Here is a 21,109-nt window from a genome sequence, read left to right as displayed (position 1 = left end):
GTTCAAAATAAACTTTCTTTTCACAATAGCTTTGTCCTTCTGGAAGACAGACATGAAAATGTGATTCATTTTGGAGATGCAGTCCCCTTTTCAGCCAGTAGGAGTGAAAACATGTAATTCCTCAACACATCTAGTACTTACACAAATGTTGATCACATTTGGAATAAAAAATAAACTACAGGCTAATGCAGCTGAGGCCAAATTATGAGAAACAGAAATGATTAATTGCTTAGCTGGATCTTCAGGCTATTGTAATGATCGGCTATGAGGATGTCATGTGGGGTCAGGGGGCGTCGTCGCCACCCTGCTCTCTCTCTCCGTGACCCTGACATTGTGTGCTGACATGCGGTCTCATGTAAGGTACCATTTTTGGGACGTTTCACTCGGGTAATCCTCTCTAATGACTGACCTGTAACCATGCGTAAGCCTATGGTATCCTTCGAGTAATAAACGGAGAACAGCACTTTCACTCTGTGTCCGGCTGAGTTATATTAACTTTCCTGAGCAACCCGTGAGGATCTAGCCGGATCCTTACACTATGCAGTCTGTTAGTTCACCTCACCTCCCGATCCGAGTCGTTCTTTCTTTTGTCACGTCTGTCCGACGATTAGTTTACGCCTCGAGTCTTCGGGATCGAGTCGTTCGTTCATCCCGTGACCGCCCCATAGGCTGAATGCAGTGGGGCTGTGACGTGATGAAAACGAACGACTCGGACCCGAAGACTCGAGACGTAAACGAATCGTTTCAGTTTGCTGTACAGAACCTATGGGGACGTTACAGCGCACGCATGGTCAAAAATGCAACGAATGAATCACTGAGACAACTCGTTGTTCCCGAGTCATATTAAAGATCCGTTCAAAATGAACGGCACATCACTACAAGCTACAGCGAGGAGAGAAGGTCGAAGGGATGTAAATTATCAGTTGAATCGAGACGCGCCCCTCACTATGTTTGCTCCAGTCCCTCCTATAACCGGAGTCGAGTCTATAGCCACCTCCTTCTGTCAAACACCCACTAAAACTGCTGGGAAACACTTTTCGCTGTTCATTTCTAGGGTCTATTTGATTAAAACGTGTAAAGTAGTTCGTTTTGTTTCCATCATGCACTCGGACACAGTGGAGAAATCCGCCTCACCGAGGAAACGAATCGTCTCGCGCGCGATGAGCGAAGAAGAGTCTCTTCGACACATAATAGAGGTTAGCTGTTTAAAGAAATACTCATTGTTTTCCGTTTGTTTACGATAGACTAATCTAGCCGTAAACTGATTTTAGACTATTTCTCAATAAGGCTGGGGTAAATGATAGCGAGTTTGGTTGGTTATGAAATCTTTTTGTGTGTGTGTGCGCGCGTGACGATGTTATTGTTCCTTCTCACCAATCAGAATCCGTCTCCTGTTAAAGACGAAGCAATAAAATAACGCTAATTAAAAATAAATTTAAAAAATACCGTTGTTTAAAGATGCCTAGTTTCTGTTATTTACCAGCTAACGGATGCTGAAGCCAGGCGTTAGAGTACTACTGCGTTCCTAATGTGTTCCTAAAGTGTTGAACACAAGGACTAGAGTGGAACACGCCCAGGTTTAGTGCTGGGTTTTAGTAGGACTGTACTGTATTTACACAGAAAATTCGAGCATATGTGAGATTTCATTCCTAAAAAAAAAAAAAAGAGTCATTTTCCTTTCCTACAAGACTCCCTGGGTCAATAAAAGAACCTCAGAACGATTAGCTGGCCAGTATTTTCCAGGGAGATGAAAAGTTACTCAGGCGTTGAGGCGTTTCCAGGTGACGCTCGATTGCGTCATGACGTCAGCAGCTCATTAGCACAACAAGACCTTCAGCTCTCACAGGCTTTCATCAAATCAGCTGATGCATAAACAAGGGTTTAACTCATTTACATTTTTACACACAGGCCACACCAAAGAGCAAGTACTATAAGTCTGATTTTTCCTTTAGCCAATAATATCTACATAGATTCAACTCAATGCAACTTTCTGTCACTAAACCATTAGAGTAGGGTTTGCACGTTTTCCTCACACCTCCAGGGTTGGGGGTTCGATTCCTGGCACGACCCTGTGTGTGTGCGGAGTTTGCATGTTCTCCCCGTGCTGCGGGGGTTTCCGACCTCAATCCAAAGACATGCATGGTAGGCTGATTAGCAGGTCCGTAGTGTATGAATGGGTGTGTATGTGTGTGTGATTGTGCCCTGCGATGGATTGGCACCCCGTCCAGGGTGTACCCCGCCTTGTGTCCCATGCTCCCTGGGATAGGCTCCAGGTTCCCCCACGACCCAGTTAGATAGAAAGTGATGGAGGTATCGAAAAATGGATGGATGGAAACCATTAGAGTACAAGATAGTGCAACAAACCTAAACACAGCAGAACAAAGTGTGTGGACATTTCACCATAACACACACGTGTGCGTCTTCCCCAAACTCTCGCCACAAAGTTTGAAGCATGCATTTGTATAGGATGCTGTAGCATTACGATTTCCCTTTACTCGAACTTAGCCCCGAACTGTTCCAGCATGACAGTGTGCACAAAGCGAGGTCCATGAAGACATAATCTGCTAAAGTTGGACTGGGAGAACTCAAGTGTCCTGCACAGAGCCCTGACCTCAACCCCATTGAACACCTTTGGGATGAACTGAAACACTGACTGCTCCCCAGTCCTCGACCGACATCAGCACCTGGCCTCACTAATGCTCTTGTGGCTGAATAAGCACAAATCCCCACAGTCATGCTCCAAAATCTAGTGGAAAGCCTTCTCAGAAGAGTGGAGGTTATTATATCAGGAAAAAAAAAGGGGGTGGGGCTAAATCTGGAACGTGTTAAACAACTTAAAGCGTGACGTCTTTGGTGGCAGACCACTGAAAATATACAGAAACAGAACAGATAGTCTTAAAGTAAATAACGCTTCATATTTGGATGCATATCCTTTGCATGCATTAAACGCATCAAGCCGGCGACCCACTGACATCACCACACCGTCACATTCTTCTTTTGTGATGCTTTTCCAGGCTTGTACTGCACCTTCTTTCAGTTCTAGTTGTTTTTTGGGGGGTTGTTTTTTTGGGGGGCGGGGTCTCCCTTCAAGGAGGTGACATGCTGCTCGATTGGGTTAAGGTGTGGTGATTGGCTCGTTCTTTATCATGAGGCTTTGGATGCAAGTGATCTGAATCTCCTGACAGTCTACTGCAGTATACCGTGTTACTGATGTGACTCTCATGTGTATTTCTGTGTTGTTTGTGTGTCAGGCTGAAGAGTCACCCAAGCGCTTAACTCGCAGAGACAGCAGATATGGATCGCTCAGGAGGGGAGACACAAGAGGAAGTCAGGTAACGGATATCGGTGTCGAATTGTGGCTGAAATGACCACATTTTATGCCTTCATGTCCACTGTCCATCAGATATCAGATATAATTCCTGCGACTTGTTTAGTGTGAGTCATGATTGGGTGTTGACTATGTGACGGCTGTTGTGCAACAGCGGGCTTGGACGCGTTTCTGCAGTATCTGTCATGAGAGCAAACCGAATGGATACTAGGTCACGCTGTTTTAGATGGAAGAGTGGTTTACAGAGCATAGTTTAATGCTATATGATATAAAAATAATTCAGTTCAACTCTGTGTGTGGCAGCCTGGGAAAACCGTTCACATATTCAAATTCGGACCTTTTTTTTAACTCCGTGCTGAAACGATTGTCGATTAATTCAGCGAATTTCTTTCTGTCGATGGACATTGTCTGAAAGCAGCTTTACGGAAACATATAAACACAGGATACAGATTTTCAGCGAGTGAATTTATCCCTATTGAGCAAGCCGGTGGCGAGGAAAAAGTCCCTAAGATGATATGAGGAAGAAACCTTGAGAGGAACCAGAATCAGAAGGGAACCCGTCCTCATCTGCGTAACGACGGATAGTGTGAAAGTAAAAGAAAGGTCATTATGGTTTTTATATGAAGTCTCTTTGTTGAACTAGTCCACTGTTCACTAAAGGAGACCCGAGTGCAAAACTGCATGTGGTAATTACAGTCCCGAGGCCATCGCTGCAACCGTAGTCCCAACAACCACAGCGAGAACGTCCATGTGGAATTGAGGGCCAAACCTATTTCATGGTACTTCAAGCGGTACCGTCCTCAGCAATCTCCAGTCTGTAGCCTCCAGTTATGACAACTAACTATCCAGAACTTAACTATGCTCAAAGCGAGACGTTCACCGTGTTACGAAAGCACACTTAACTTAACTTAGCACGTTCAAGCTAGCAATACCAAGCTAGCTCCTTACCAAACATGACCTTTGCACGAGGCTCAGGCGAGTCTATAAAGTAGACGTTATCTCAGAGTACGTAATAGGTAGAAAAACCTAGTTTTGGCCCATTTTTGGCTGTTTGCCGACGTATCAAAGGTTTTCCCAGTCCGTGATTCCATCCGACCCGGTAACACCAGATATGCCCACATCCGTCATCCACCATCAACGTACAAACATTGGATTTGAGTTTGAATCTCTTTCAAAGCAGCTTAGGCACAGCACTCAAAATGGCCTCTGTGTATTTCTGTGTACAAAACTGACTGTCTGCACCTGTTACCCAGCATTAACATTCCCCGAATACATGAAGAAACACGCATCTATCCAATCCTCCTAATGCTAATTACTATAGCTCGCCTTGTCCAAAACACTTGCTGAATGTAGTTAAGGTTAACCCACTCTCTGTATTACATCATGGTAAACAGCTGTAATGCTACGTTATCGTTAACTCTCAAAAAGATCATGGGAATGTCTAACATTACCGCGAGCTGTATGCTAAAGTAATGTTATCATCTCAAGTGAGAGTCTAGGTTAGCATCGCTCATCCCTACTGTGATTGGTGACAGCATCCAGCTAGCTAACCCTAACTCAGAGCCTCAGAGAAGATGCAGACCCAGAGAATTATAGAATAACCTCAGTCCATATTTCACAGCCAATATAAACAACATGACACTGGTAGTGTAACGCCATCACTGAGGAAGCAGTAATGATACTCACTTTGAGGAGAGTTCAGAGTTGGATGATGATGACGATGTCAGCAGCGCAGTCCACAACATGATTGGACAATAATTTAACACATTAAAAACGTTGCGTTGGTCACTCGGGTGAAATAGTTTTCTTTTCAAACATATTTATTGGATAATTTAACATAATAAATCGTTTATAAACAATAATTTAACGTGTCGAAATCGTAATAACACCAGAAGTGTGTCGGATATGAACACATCCTTTCTGAGAGTGTGTACTGCGCACGCGTAAAAACGTAAGAAGCTTTTGGCGTGCTTCATTTCCGTCCGGCGTTTATTTAAAAACGCAACGGGAAGGTTTTACAAAGCGACGTTAATCTGTAACAAAGCTGTCAGACTGGAGCGCAGGAACAACAACCGCAGTACAACATCGCCCAGCAGCTTGTTCGTTTCGAGTCGAACGGGTCCCGTCACTCAAATACCTCATCGTTTTTGAATACCGCCGTTTTCTCACGCAAAAACAGCGTTTTCAGATCTGTCCACTTGGGAGAGCGTTTATCGAAAAAGCTCCGTTTTCGCTGGAGAGAAATCCAAAGCCAAAACATAGAAAACAAATCGGGCGGCTGTGGATCAGGTGGTCGAGCGGGTCGTCCACTAATCGTAGGGTTGGCGGTTCGATTCCCGGCCCACGTGACTCCTCGTGCCGAAGTGTCCTTGGGCAAGACACTGAACTCCAAGTTGCTCCCGATGGCAAGCTAGCGCTCTGCTACCATTGGTGTGTGTGTGTGTGAATGAGAACCAATGTAAAGCGCTTTGTAGAACCGCTAATATAAGTGCAGACCATTCACCAGAAAAAGATACGTTTTCAAATTGATCCGGATTACCGTGGACGTAGCTTAAACCCCAGTTCACCACAGTGAATCTTGACAGCGAAGTCTCCATCGGTTGCTCTCTTAAATCGCAAACGTCTTTGAAATGATTCTTTTTCAACATTTCTGTTAGGAATGACCTCAAAAAGCTACCATGAGCGTTCACTTTTCAAAATCCCCCTGAGTAGGCTCAATCACTTCAGAATAGCTGCACAGGGCACAGTGACATAAGAGGCGGAGGCTGACTGTAATGGGAGGTAATTACATAATTAGGCAAAATAAGTCATGAATAAAGAACAACCCAATATAGTGAAAGCAGTTGTCGTCTGATTACTTACAGTCGTATACCGTGTTTTCATTATATATAATAATTTGTCTTGTTCAGCCTGTTGTATTCATGATTAATTCTTACATTTTCTTTCTTTTTTTTTTTTTTTTTTTGCATCAGAGTGAAGATGAGCCCGCAGAAACCACGTCCATGGTATTTATATTGCACTTCTACTTAACCTGAATAATTCATTAAGTATTTCCTAACATAGCCTGCGTGCTTCAGTGTAAACAGCCTTTAAATGCTATGATGATGGAAAAGTATCCATGTGTGACATGTACGTTATAGTACCTTTTAAAATACAGACCGTAGCAAGTATTCAGCACTGGAGAAACATGGCAGGAAAAGCAAATGCCTATCAAATGGAAAGATAAATAGAAACTGTTCAAGGTGCAACAGAACGTACCAGTGTAAAGTGGCAACCATTTCGGAGTGTGACCGAGAGAGCTGAAACGTTTGCACTTGGAACTAACACTTGGTTTGCACCTCTTGTGTTTCTCGTACTCATGAAAATGAAAAGGACGTGTCTTTTGTGAGATCTGCGCTCAGTCTGCTGTGCGAGTCCAGCATGCGAGTAGTCCGGAAGACACCAAGGGTGGAAGCTTAAAGTGCACCTATTATGGTTTTCCCGATGTTACCTTTCATGTAATGTAGTATAGAACTGTATGTGAATGTAAAAACACGACACGACAAACAGGAGTTATTGACTCCTAAAAGAAGGAATCGATTCTGAACAGCTGAATCGAGTCGTTAGTGATTCCAGACTTACTTCCTGTACAAACCTACGTAGGTTTATAACAAAAAACCTCGCCTCTGGTCTTCATCGGCTGCTCGTGAAGAGACGGAGCTGGAACCCGTTACGGTAGTGGGCGTTTCCTTTTCGACACACGCTGACAGCGGTAGACCAATCACAACAGACTGGGACATCTGACCAATCGGAGCAGAGTATGCTCTCTGAAAGGAGGAGTTTGGAACGAATCCTTTAGAACGGATCATTTAACGAGTCGTTTGTGACACTGGGTCGATTCAGGTGCAGGTGGTCATTTGACTGTGATGCAGTGGCTGCTGGGAACTGTAGTTCAGAGTTCCTTCTCTGATTACATGACACCTGGAAACTACAGTGTAATTCACTCCCAAAGCAGAGGTGCCAACATGTACAGTTTACCCTTACAGGAGACACCCGAAAACTACGATTTTATGATTTTTCAGCTAACGCAGCGGTCAGACCTAACATAAATAAAACTCGGCTGGTGGAAGAGACAGTTCACTGAAGGGGAAAGGACACGGGAAATGCATTTAGTTAACTTGATGCTTTTTTGTGTTTATTAAAATAAATAAAATAATAATAATAATAATAATAATAATAAGCATGCATTTCAACAGTAGTAAAAGTGCAGTAAAAGGGTGGTATAGTGATGCGAGTCTTGTAGTCCAGTATATGGTGTGTACTACGCTAGTAGTCTGTCGCTCCACCATCAAACATATAGAAAGTGGAATATGTTGCATTTAAACATGTAAATCAAGTAAAGAGTTGCTTTTGAAAGTCAATAGGGTGTCTTTTTTTCTTTCTCTGGTTGGTAGACAAAAGCAAAGAGGCTGGTAACAGCTCTGTCAAAAGCCGACTATTATCAAACTGTTAATTACACCTACCAGACTCTTATTTGTGTCCTGGGCAACTCGGAATAAATCTGCTTGTCCAGTTGCCCAGGCTATTGACCCGTCAACCCCTGCCATGTACAGCTGAGCAACATTACCTGAAGGACAGATAACGAAACGCAACCAGTCAAACACGGCCAGGTAACTTAGCACGCTTAACGCTAGCATTACCTCACCGGTAGTAAGTGACATTGAGTACCCAGAGAAGTTTGATGTCTAGCTTATTAACGTTAGCTGGACTATTACAGTTAGCTAGGTTTATTAGTGATTAAGCTAACATTATGGTATCTATTCTATTTTCTCCAGATGGAGCTACAGCAGAACTACGAGATGTGTTTAGCAGAGCTCCAGAGCGTCGAGCTGCAGCAGGGGGTATTGCTTTTCCAGGTAGATTGTCTCCAGGATGCCCTGGAAGGAGCTGAGGAGGCGCTCTCCGAGACCAAGAGGGAGGCTCATCAAATCAGCATGGTACGTACACCAACATGTTTTTCTAAGTGAACGTGTAGAAGGATGGTTCTATTTCACACTTTCACACCACAGCACTTCTGGTCACAAATGGATGTATTTGGATGTGCAAAAAAACCATTATTATGACGATGTTATTGGTAATCAAACCTTCGAGATTTAGGTTGGGGGAGGGGCAGGGGTGAGAACATGAAGGCTTTGTAGTAGGGATACCGGACTTGACACGGTCCTGGAACGACATGTTGATGCATGTTTACAATTTCACAACTGGTTCTTTTCACTACTCGTATCAACACAAACAGAAACCCAGACTAAAGTCAATGCAGACCGCAGGACACGTCTGTATCGTTGCTTGTAGCACTCGCTTTCTCACATTCTCCCTGCCAAGTTGGGTACTTCCTCATAGACTACATCCTAGACAAGTTTTTCTTTCAAAAAAATAAAATACATTTTTACACAGCAGTAAGGCAGTTAGAACATGCACTCGCCAGCCACTTTATTAGGAACACCTGTACACGTTCATGCAGTTCTCTAAAACAGCCAATCATGCTGAAGCAGCACAATGCAAATATAAATAAATAAATAAAATCATCCAGATACAGGTCAAGAGCTTCAGGTAATGTTCACATCAAACAGAATGAAGAAAAAGTAGGATTGGGTCATGGATGTTGGTGCCAGACGTAGTTTGAGTATTTCAGAAACTGCTGCTCTCCTGGGATTTTCACACACAACAGTCTCTTGAGTTTACACAGAATGCTGCAACAGTTCTGTGGATGGAAACGCCTTGTTGATAAGAGAGGCCAGAGGAAAATAGTCAGATTGGTTTGAGCTGGCAAGAAGGATATAGTAACTCATAAATCACTCTTTACAATCGTGGTGAGCAGAAACACATTTCAGTATGCACAAAACATCAAGCCTTGAGGTGGATAGGCTACAACAACCTCTCCTGTCAGCCAAGAACATTAGAAAAAAAATATCACCCGGTCTTCAACTGTCCAGTTCGGTGAGTGTGTGCCCCACAGATCCTTGTTGTTGGCTGACAGGAGTGGAACCTGATGTGGTAGCCCATCCACCTTCTGCTGTTGTAGCCCATGCACCTCAAGGTTTGTTGTGTTGTGCATTCTGAGATGCTTTTCTGCTCACCACGGTAGTAAAGAGTGCTTATTTGAGTTACTTTAGACTTCCTGTCAGCTCAAACCAGTCAGGTCATTCTCCTCTGATCTCTCTCATCAACAGGCTGTTTTAGCCTGCAGACCCTCCACACACCGGTTGTGGTTTTTCGTTTTTCGCACCGTTCTGGGTAAACATTTTCAGCAGGGCTGCGATCTAACCATCCAGTGTGTCTTTGACTGTATGTTTCTGTCAGGTTTGAGTGATTTCCTCTCACATCCCATTCACTACTGAGCTTGGATTCAGCGAACTCACAATACTGTTAATACAAGAGTTGGGTTTCCCTCCATTTACGTTCCTTTCTCCCAGCCAGGTCGGGTTCTTACATGGTATTACGTATCCTCCGCCGCCTACCGACCAGCAGGCCTATGACTAAGCACCGCTTATTTAGTTGAGTGGTTTTCCTGTGCTATACCACACGCTTAATTTCTGAGCCTGCTATCTTATCTGCTAATATGCAACATTGGGGCTGGAGTCGGTTTTCTTTCCATATAACTCCATGCTCTTTCATGAAGCACTAAGTGGTTAACCGAGTCATACAGCAAGATTTGTTCTTGCGCACCTGGAGTCTGAATCCCCCGGAAGCCGAAGTCAGCACCGGCTACATGCACACTGCCTCTGCATTATATCCATGTTAAGGATCCGCTACCGGACTTGGACGTCACCTGTCCCGAGTGTGCGGCTATGCCGATGCCGACATATCAAGCTTAGCTGTCAGATTTAGACTCTGATTCGGAGTCATGGACGCTTAAGTATCGCACTACTTGAAAATGCCCACGTCGCACAACAAGTAGCCCAGAAAACAATGCGTCTCTTTCTAAGTAAATTAATGCCTTGGTAGCAGACATGGCTCAGTTCAAATTGATGATTCAGGAGCCAAAACCGCAACTCAAAGACAAATATCCTCCAGCGGAACACACCTTACAGTCCACTGATTAGTCACCCTTCCACTTCATCATCAGCAGAGTGTGAGGAAGCTATGTTTACAGCCACATCCTAGAGCGAGAACTGATCATAAAAAGTGGTCATACGGTCTTGTGAACTGCGATGTAGACCCGCCCTGACTGTAACGGGTCTGGGTTGACCTTTGCGACAGGCTGTGAACTAGCAAAGATGGCCACTCTTATACTGCTGGTAGTCTGAGTGGAGCTGGATAGTGCTACACAACTCAGAACAGCGAATGCACTTTTTCCACACAGTGCCAATTGTGATAGTGCAAGGGATGTCACATTAGAGAACAGGACAGTTTGAACACGTTATAGCAAACGTGACACATCACAATACGTCATATCCGAAAGTCATATCTGAAGCACCATATCTAGGTGCATGTTGCCCAATGAATGCAAAGGCGCTAATGCAGGGATGGTCAACTAGCGGCAATGTCTTTAAATACGGCCCGCTGGACCATATTATACTCCGATGATCGATTTTAATACATTTTAAAAGTGGGTCATGGAAAGATTGTTTTCAGATTAGGATGTTAATATTAACCCCAACCAGGAGAGGTCGCTAGTTCTAAAGACCTGCCGATCACCGTCGTAATTGCAGCGTAGTAGGATTTTGATTCACCCTGCTTTAAGTGAGAGTGCGTGTGCACGCTAATGTGAACGTTCACTAAAACGAGCAAAGAAAAAGAAAAAAAACATTGACGATGAAAATCATGTTTTCTAATCAATATGGGAAACAGATGATCCTTTTACAGAGTTCAAGGGGGGCAGCTATGTGTTTGGTTTGTTTGGGAACGAACTCTATGATGAAAGATTTGAATTTAAATCCCATTACACCAGTGCTCACAAAGAGAAGTATGAAAGAGACACCGGTGATGCCAGAGTTGCTCTCATCTCCGATTTAAAAGGTAAAAATACATCAACAGCCTTTCCTCCTTTACCACTGATACTTCCTATGCTCTGCTCCCATGAGTCCTGCTCATGGCCTTGACATAGCAGGCAATATGTTTTTACTACTGCTTTATAAAAACATCTGTGCAGATCTGCTGTTCCAAAAGAATGATTCATGGAACTGATTTGCGAACAGAGCACTTTCACCTAGTTATCCAACACTCCTCCAAGCCAGAGACCCTGGTATATGGACATTAGGTGGAAGCAGGTCCATGAATGTCGTGCTCTTCAACGACCGGATGCAGTGCATTACCCGAATCCTAAAATCCTAACTTTTCTTCAGGGTCTTCTAGACAGGAAGTTCCTATCTACAATAAAAGGTGTACATGGCAGGAATTGCAGCTCGTCACAGCACCATGGATGGCATCTCTCTGGAGGCTTATAAACTTATTACAACCTTTCTAAACTGTTAATTATTCCTAAAAAAAAATCGTTCACAGCTCCTCAAGAGTTCTTCCTTGTGCTGCAGTCATAGAATCTTTACCACACCATCCCCCAACACACACACACACACCTAGCCCTAGAGTTCAGAGAGTCTGAGAACTACATGCACCAGTGATAAGCTTTGCATGCTTTGCTTGCCTGGTGTCTCTGGGATGACCTTGTGGTTGAGTCCATGATTTCTACCCAAGGTAATGTAAGCAAGGAGTGTAAATCCAGTTGATTGGCCTTGCATTGTTCGATGAAGGCAAAAAATTTGGTTTGAGTGGAAATGAGGAAGCTGGAGGCAGGTTTGGAACACCTTGTGTCACTCCCTGCTTTTATTTCCTCCCCTGCCGCTCACTGCAGCACAGAACACTTATTATTACAATTACCCACAGGTGCATGCTCCTCCAAACCACACGTTCGAACTCTGCCCTCCATTCACAAACGCAGTGCTTGACCACACCCCAGCCGCCATACCCCCACCACCAACATTCGATACGAAAAAGAGCTCCTTGTCTAAACAGAGGCTGGCTTACTAGATGACGTACATCACATTGGACTATGCAGGGCTAGACTCCTGGACTTGTGCTGCGTTTGAATTAACTAGGAAGTGGGAATTTGGAGCTTGGAATTACTTCATTTTATACCTTTTGTGCATTCAAGCTACAAAGTGGGGAAAAACCATGAACGCCTCTTCATGTCTATCCTCTATAAGATGTATAATGTTATAGATTTAACAAAGTAATGTTATTTAAAAGGTAAGAAGGGCTACTTTGTTTTGAGGCGAGTTGAATTGAGATCATTCCGAGTTCAGGAATAGGAAATCCGAGTTGAGGGAGCATACGAACGGGGAAAACAAGGTCTTGTGATAATCTGGACCAATTAGGAGGTAATGTCCCAAATTCAAGAAAGTATTGAATCTGTTTTGACTGTTGTAGATGATCTTTCAATGTATACAACTGTTACAGCTAGAAATATGAGCAAATATAGTAGAGTCAAAAGAGCTGGATTATGAACTGTATTTAGCAAACGAATGAAGTTTGGATCAACGGATAAGTCCCTATCGCTATACCGTCTCTCTCTGTCGCTGTTTGCCTGCAGGAGCTGGAGCAAGAGAGGGAGAAGAGAAGGAAGTTGGAGGACACTGTTGCATTGCTGATGCAGAAGTTGGAGCAGTTAAAGGAGGTGAGAGAATGCTATGCTTGTCAATGAGAAACAGCAGTATGCAAGCCAGCCTGCTCGCATTACATTTTAGGGCTCTGTGAAGAAGTTATTGTAATGACAGAAAAGGAGTACGATCGGTTTTTTGGAAGTGTCGTTTCATATTCCACGGTATGTTACAAACGTTATATATATATATATAGACAACACACGTTGAATTTTCTGGAGTATTACCAGAAAAATGAAAACAATTACAAAAATTAATATAGAATATTAAGAAAACAAATCATTAGCAAACCCTAAAGTTTACTGGTCCATCAGTTGTTCTAGACTTACATTCCTTAGTTACTACATACCTTTAGTGTCATTAGAATGACATGTTTATTACATTTTAGTAGTTACAGACGAATAAGCTTTAAGATGAATGACTGAAATAATAAGCTGTGAGTTTACAGTGGTGCTCGAAAGTCTTTTTCTACATAATTTTGACCTAAAACGTCAGATTTTCACTCAAGACCTAAAAGTAGACATGGAGAACCCAATTAAACAAACGAGACAAATATTATACTTGGTCATTTATTTATCGAGGAAAATGATCCAGTATTACATTTCTGTGAGAGGCAAAAGTATGAGAACCTCTCGGATTAGCAGTTAATTTGAAGGTGAGATTAGAGTCAGGTGATTTCAGTCAATAGGATGACGAGCAGGTGTGAGTGAATGTCCTGTTTTATTTAAAGTACAGCGATCCATCAGAGTCTGATCTTCACAACAAGTGTATCATGGCGCAAACAAAGGAGATTTCTGAGGACCTCAGAAAAAGAGTTCCTGATGATCATCAGGCCTGAAAAGGTCACACAACCATCTCTAAAGAGTTTGGACTCCACCAATCCACATTCAGACAGAATGTGTACAAATGGAGGAAATTCAAGACCATTATTACCCTCCCAGGAGCGGTCTACCAACAAACATCACTCCAAGAGCAGGAGGTGTAATAGTCTACGAGGTCACTAACGAACCCAGGGTAACTTCTAAGCAACTAAAGGCCTCTTTCACACTGGTTAATGTTCATGAATCCACCACCAGGAGAACACTGAACAACAACGGTGTGCATGGCAGGGTTGCGAGGAGAAAACCACCGCTCTCCAAAAATTACATTGCTGCCATCTGCGTTCGCTGAAGATCACCTGGACTAGCCAGAAGGCTAGTGGAAAAATGTTTTGTGGATGTTTGAGACCAAAATAGAACTTTTTGGTTTAAATGAGAAGCGTTATGTTTGGAGAAAGGTAAACACTGCATTCCAGTATAAGAACCTTATCCCATCTGTGAAAACATGGTGGCGGTAGTATCATGGCTTGTGCAGGACTGGTTAACAGTTACTGGAAACGTTTAGTTGCAGTTATCGCTGCACAAGGGAATCACACCAGACACCGAAAGCAAAGGTTCACATACTTTTCCCACTCACAGATGTAAGATGTAATATTGGATCATTTTCCCCTCAATAAATATCCAAGTATAATATTTTTTGTTTGATTCATTTAATTAGGTTCCCTTTATATAATTTTAGGACTTGTGTGAAAATCGCATGATGTTTTAGGTCATATTTATGTAGAAATGTAGAAAATTCTAAAGGGTTAACGAACCTTCAAGTGCCGCAGTAAGTTCATCTCACATTCTGTCGGACCACCAACATCCAACCAGGTGTGTCATATTGCCCATCAATGCAGAAAGCTCCTCCTCTTACAGTAGCATTCGGAGATTCTAGTAGACACAAGGTCTTTTTTTAGGGTGTAACATCATGGCAAATGGCTGTCTTTGTTTGGATTTTGAGTTTCTGTAATGTCAATACAGAATTCAGCCAATATTCAGAAGCCCTAGCTGGAAAACGAAGCGTCAATGAAACAGCAGTCAGACTGCACCGCCCACTCAGGGAGCTATAATCAAATGTTGATGTACAATGTTACACAAGTTCCTGTTATGTGATAAATATAGATCTGGTAAATCTCACTACCGTGTTATGCCTCAGAGAGCATGCTTTGAGTTTTTCCTGTTACAATTTCAACTGACTTTCACGTCCCTAATAACAACGATTAGCACTTTTTAATGTAGCATTTTAACAGTGTTAAAACAGTGCCTCGTATCAGTCAGGATGAAAAACACAAAGAGAAAATAAATGTAAAGAACAAATTGCCTGAGCATTTGGAGTCTTTTCACCTACCCATCTGGTAGGTTGTGGGGAGACCAGGGGATCAGAGAGGGATTATACAACATCCTTTAGAGAACAATTCTACCACTACGAGTATGTTAGTCCGGCCTCCTGACAAAATGCACCAAGAGGTGAGTCCATGGCCTTTGAGGTACCAGTAGTGGTTCCAGTTCTCCTTTTGACAGTTGTCTAGGGCTCTTAGATTGCACACACACACACTGAAGAAGAAGATATACATTTCTGGACAACTAAATGGAGACAACACCAATCGTGGGTGTCTATCAGCTCATGCTTTCAAAAGGAGGAATGTGTAATCTTTCAAATGGAAGCTAACCTAGCGAGGGAAACCTGATGTGAGAAGAGATTGCTGATTGAGATTTAACTTTATCTGCGAATCACTCACTGCTGCTGGCAATGGCCCACATGGACAGCCTAAAGTTTGCTGTGAGATTGCTGTGGATGGTACCACATGGACGCCAGGGCTGCACAGTTGTGGTCAAAATGATCATCACGATTATTTTGATCAATACTGAGATCTCGATTATTGATTGATTTTAGGGACGACATATTTTTATTACACTTTCACATTTAAATCAACAGACCGCCGCTTTCACCTCCATGTCGTGCTACATTCCTGATAATGTACAAATCTTTGCATCAAATTAGACTGGTCCTTAAAGTGCATCATCTCGTAGAAGCAAAATATAAATAAAATTCTATCCAACATATAGGATAAGTAAAAAAATAAAAATGCCATCAACCAAATTAAAATATGTGTCAAATATAACAATATGCAACCAAATGAAAACCGTTGAGGCGAATGGAGAGAAGGCAGTAACAGTGTTTACAGGAGGAGAGACGCAGACTGATCACCCAATAGAGCGCTGACGCAGGGATGACGTCATTTTGTACCGGAACCCGGACGTCATCATCGCACCGGTTCCCTCGATGGAAAAACCCAATAGGATTTTCACATAGGCTTTTGGATTATTGAAGCCTAAATACAATCGCCAGAAATAAACAACTAACCGTACGCTATAAACGAACTACACCACGGTCACTTCAACATCACCATCACCGAGCTCCCCACAACTTTTCCAAACTTTATTTAAAAACATTTTCCAGAATACGGATTCCAGAATACGAATCTTCATCCACGGTTTTTTTTTTGGGGGGGGGGGGGATTGTGCACAGCAAACCTGAACCAGTTTATCTGCAAACAGACTTTTTCCTGTTCGGCGTGATGACGTTTAATGTCCCTGACAACGTCTGTAATCCCGTTTAGCGACTTGTTAGTGTCATGATTTCCCCTCACGCAAGCGCTGGAGTACGAAGCAAAGCTGGCAGTGTGATAACTCGTTTCCGGGTTTTGGCGTTACAAAACGATGTCATCCCTGCGCCGCTCTATGGCGATCGGCTGTAAGTTTAGGAGGCGCTTGATTTGATCTGCAGCGGAGTTTTCTATGAGCGGAGGACGAACTTTAACGTCAATATCACAGTCGATCGTGTTCATGTAATCGTGGGCGGTCAAAATCATCATGGAGATCGATATTCGATTAATTGTGCAGCCCTAATGGACGCCCTAAAGATTGCTGTGGGTGGTCTGTCTTGTATAGCCTAAAGATTGCACTTACTGAAACAGGATACGCTCAGGTCTCATTCAGTGAATAACTTAATTTGGATAATACAGACTTAACGCTTAAAACACAAATGAAATCAAAATAAGTCTGATACTCATACCGACAATCTTTTCAATACACTCAGTACGGTTTGACTCAAGCTCGGTACAATGAAGCCACACCCACAGGACAAAGCTGAGGTTTACGTGTTTTTAATCTTTTTTTGTTGAATGTTTAATGGAACATGCTGGTTTGAACAAGCATTTTTAATATTTTACACTACAAGGAGCAAGTTTGCTTGTCACTCTTAGCCTTCAGTAGTTTATCTAAATTATTGAAATCCCGTAGAATATTAAAGGGCGCAGTCCGGCTAGAACGTTAGTATAAGATTCATTGTATAACTACCGTGTGCTGGATTTTCTTTTCGATCATCAGTTTTCTTTTCTTTACTGTCACCAGGAGAAAACTTCAGTTCCAGCTGAAAGTATAACACAAGACCAGAAGGAAGCTGTTGAGATGACTGATAATCCTGCCGTCGAAGTGGATGGACCCGTGTCTAAAGAGGCACCTAAACCAGTCGACACAGCTTCACAACCGACAGGCTCTACAAACACTTTCGCCAGTTTTGCTTCTACAACATATCTGCTTTTCAAGAACAGAAAAATAGTGACGGGCGTAATCAAACACGATGCCGCTGGAGGAACTCCGGTGGACGAAGAAGCGGTCAAAGAAGCACATGTGGTTGGTTCTGAGCAGGCTACACCGGAGGCAAGCAGCCAAAACGCTCAGGATGGTGAAGATTATGACGAGAGCAGTGGCTATGAAGATGCACCATCAGATTTCTCACCTGGATCTTCAACTCCTGATGGGCCATTAGATGCAGTTTTGCAAGAAGATGGGGAGCGTGAACTGAAGAATAGCAACGAGGCCAGAAATGTAAGAGATCCAGATGCCTGCGTTCTGTCTTAAAGAGCAGAAACGTGGAATCCGTCCAAGACTGGTTTTAGTATGAATTCCTGCCATTTTTAAAAAGGCCTAGAGGGCATTTTTTTTTTTTTTTTTTAAATAGTTTTCCATGATTTCTGAAATCTTTTAGTGAAACTTTATTCATTAATATTCATATTCACTCTGTATGTGCCTCTCATTTTTACTGGCACATGTTGCTGTATAAGGCTGGCTGTTTCTATTTTGAAATATTTTTTTTTTTAAATCAGAACCTGACATATCACTGGGAAGTATACATCAGAGCTTTTTGGGCTGGATACCAGAAATAAAAAGATGACTAGAACCTCATTCTCAAGAATTTGGATGAGGAGTGACTTAGCTGGATTTTATATTACTGAAGTTAAGAGAAAAGTCATAACAAAAGCCCCGGACCCCCTCAAACCTAACCTTCATCGTCAATGAATTATCATTGATCGTCGTCAACTAGATGTGCAAATATGAAATATCCATATCACAATAATTACTTCTGCCGTTGTCATGGTTTTCAATATCACCACCATCTTGTGTGAGAGCAGCATTCCTGTCCGCTTTTTTATTGTTCGTGGAACTTTTCATTTGGTGAACACAATCATCATGTAGAAGAATCTGATGCTGCCTTCAGATTTGTCCATTATTTAAGAATCTTAAAAGACAGCTGTCTTGACACTGCCTTCTTAATTGGACATACTTTATCTCAGGAGTGGAAAGGTACGCTCAGACGTATAGCGATTTTATGGCTGCAGGTTGCCAGTCCCTGTACTATAAAGTCACCTGTAGGTGTTCCTACTACTGGTTGCCATAGTAACATTTATCAGTAGGTGGCACAACTAGCATTCTACTTTTGACAAATCAATTTTGTATATAAAATTCACGAGTGCGTATATCCGTTGTATCCTAGGAGATGACGGAGAAGCAGTGCGTGCTCTTTGACATTTATCCGCAGTGCAAGCGCCGGACCGTCTGGGTCCGCAAAACAATTCGGACTCGTAGACAGCATGGCGGATCACGCGCGCTCCACTGTCCTCAATCCTACTGCAGCGAGTTGCTCCAAACTTGCATAAAACGTTGCAACTTTTTCGCATTGCTGGACACGCCCACATCTAGTCACCAGTGGTCGCTTTCGCTCAGGTCAGCGGAATTCGCAATCTTTCGTTGAAAGCGAACGGTCTATTTAGTTTATCCTGATCAGGCTCGTGCTGGATCCAGAACCTGTTCCAGGAACACCGGGCGCGGTGAGGTGAGGTGAGAATACACCCTAGATGTAAATGTGTATCAAATTATCAAAAGTTTTTGCATTCCTGAGATTATTCTGTGCATGAAAAAAAAAAACATTCAGCGTCCCATGTAATGAGTAACGAGTCGTACGTTTGTTTTGAAAGACTAACGAGCATCTGTCAGGGGTTTCACGATCACCAACTGGAGTTGGTGGCTGTAGCTAGATACTACTGAAAATTTCTACCTGCAGATTCCTCCTGAAAGGAGAGCAGGGGTAGTGACTACGGTAGATTTTGAATCCACAATAATAATAGTGTTGATTATCACAGTATCACATAGCTTTCCTGCCTTGATACCGAGCTTCGTGACTGACTTACTGTACTTAATGCAATTCGATTTGTATTTTCCTCAGAGTGGATACAGACACAGATTTCCAGAAAACTGTTCTCAATGTAGCCACGCGAGATCGATTCCCTGATATCTCGTTAGCTTACATCAGTTTATCTCTCAGTGGCAGCGCGCGCGCGTGTGTGTGTGTGTGTGTGTGGAATCGGAATCAAACATTATCTAAAACCATCATTATTTTACAGATTACATCGTCTATTCGTTTCATATTTTGTAAAACCGTTATCTTTGCAAGTCTGACACAAGAAGGGACACCGATTTCGGTTAGCCTCACGACACGTAGCCTGTTATTTCCTGCTTAAATGTCAGCGCTCGTAAATGAAGAAACATGCATGCACAGTTAAAGCTGCACTAAAAGTTACATAGATCGTATATCCGATTTCTTTCCTGTGTCAGAATCGGGAAGAAGTCGTTAACGTAGATCTACAGTGAAGAGCTGTTTGTAAATACAAAAGGCCTGGATCGCTATATAACAGTCTTCTAAAAGTAGTCAAAAAACTGCTGTGTGGAATTTTACGGCCATGCCGAGGTCCTAATATTTCATACGAATCGTTCGATTTTCATTTATTCCTTTGGAAGATTTATTTATTTATTTAGGTTTTATTGGCGCATTTTATAAAACTGCTCATGGGATGAACTTTTATAGTCTTTCAGGACAGTAGGAGGAGCTTACGAACTCTGACGTGGCGTGCGTTTAAAGACGGGGTGCGTGCTATAAGAGGTCCGACCAGGATGTTTCTTAGAGCGACTTTTCCGAAATTATGCCGAAACTTTAATGCCCCGAAGGCACTAGAATCCTGTTCAGACGGAGGTGTACTCGAACCTTCAGTGCTTGGATTTGAACTCGCAGCCTTATGGATGTTAGCACAAAGCCACAACCACCGAGCTCCCACAGCATGGTCAGAGCCATATACAGAATTCAACCGAGCTCATAAGCATATTCGTCGTTAGCCTTCCAATAATCATCGTTCACTATTGTTAAACGAGTGATTATTGCTGTATATTTTAATAATAATTTGTATTCTGTATCCTGTCTTTACTTGCATGTATCGTTCTATGCTGGTCGTTATTAATCAAGAAGACAGACGTGTTGATATATTGTTCAATCACAATAACTTGCTTATCCTTTTATCATGATTTATGATAAAACCACTATTTGAAATAAAAAAAAAACTACAAACAGCATGCAATCTTTCCTTATTGGTCAGCATTTTTAAGCAGAAATAAACCCGTTTACTTGCAATCGCTCATCAACTTCAGTTCCAATACAAACAGGATAGCTATGAGCAAGCTAATGCTTGCTAGAAAGATACATGCATTGCTCGTCAGATCTAGGATTTGCTACACGCTGGACATATTCATTCATTCACTCACGTTCATACACACTCACGCAGACACTCTTAAAAATAAAGGGTCCAGTTAGGACCGGAAAGGGTTTTTCAGACTGATGCCACAGGAGAACCCTTTTAAGTCGCACAAAAAATAACTTAAGTTCCTAGAGAACCATTTATTTACCACCTATTTTGGGTAAACTAATAGCAGTGCAACAAGAAACCATGTCAGCATTCGTTCTTTTAATTAAAAAAATGAGTTCGTGCTTTAAGAAACCAAAGTGATGCCAGGAGAACCTCAAAGAACCTTATAGGGTTCACTATATCCTGTTAAGGGATGATACATTGAAGAACCCATACACTGCTCTGAAGAACCAATAATGAGCCATAAAGAAT

General features: G+C 42.5%; 1 protein-coding gene across 1 annotated transcript; it reads left to right on the top strand.

Moving 5' to 3' along the window:
• The first annotated feature begins 977 nt into the window (after positions 1-977).
• Positions 978-20,567, top strand: si:ch1073-456m8.1 (uncharacterized). Its single transcript, XM_053652819.1, has 6 exons — positions 978-1,196; positions 3,252-3,332; positions 6,301-6,333; positions 8,143-8,304; positions 12,897-12,980; positions 17,238-20,567. Exons 1-6 carry the CDS (start codon positions 1,101-1,103, stop codon positions 17,745-17,747), a joined length of 966 nt encoding a protein of 321 aa, XP_053508794.1. The 5' UTR covers positions 978-1,100; the 3' UTR covers positions 17,748-20,567.
• Positions 20,568-21,109: the final 542 nt, after the last annotated feature.

The sequence above is a fragment of the Ictalurus furcatus genome, chromosome 21 (assembly GCF_023375685.1).
Source record: "Ictalurus furcatus strain D&B chromosome 21, Billie_1.0, whole genome shotgun sequence".
Classification (NCBI taxonomy): Eukaryota; Metazoa; Chordata; class Actinopteri; order Siluriformes; family Ictaluridae; genus Ictalurus; species Ictalurus furcatus.
The sequence above is the reverse complement of the archived record's forward strand: the minus strand, read 5'-3'. Positions and strand labels throughout refer to the sequence as shown.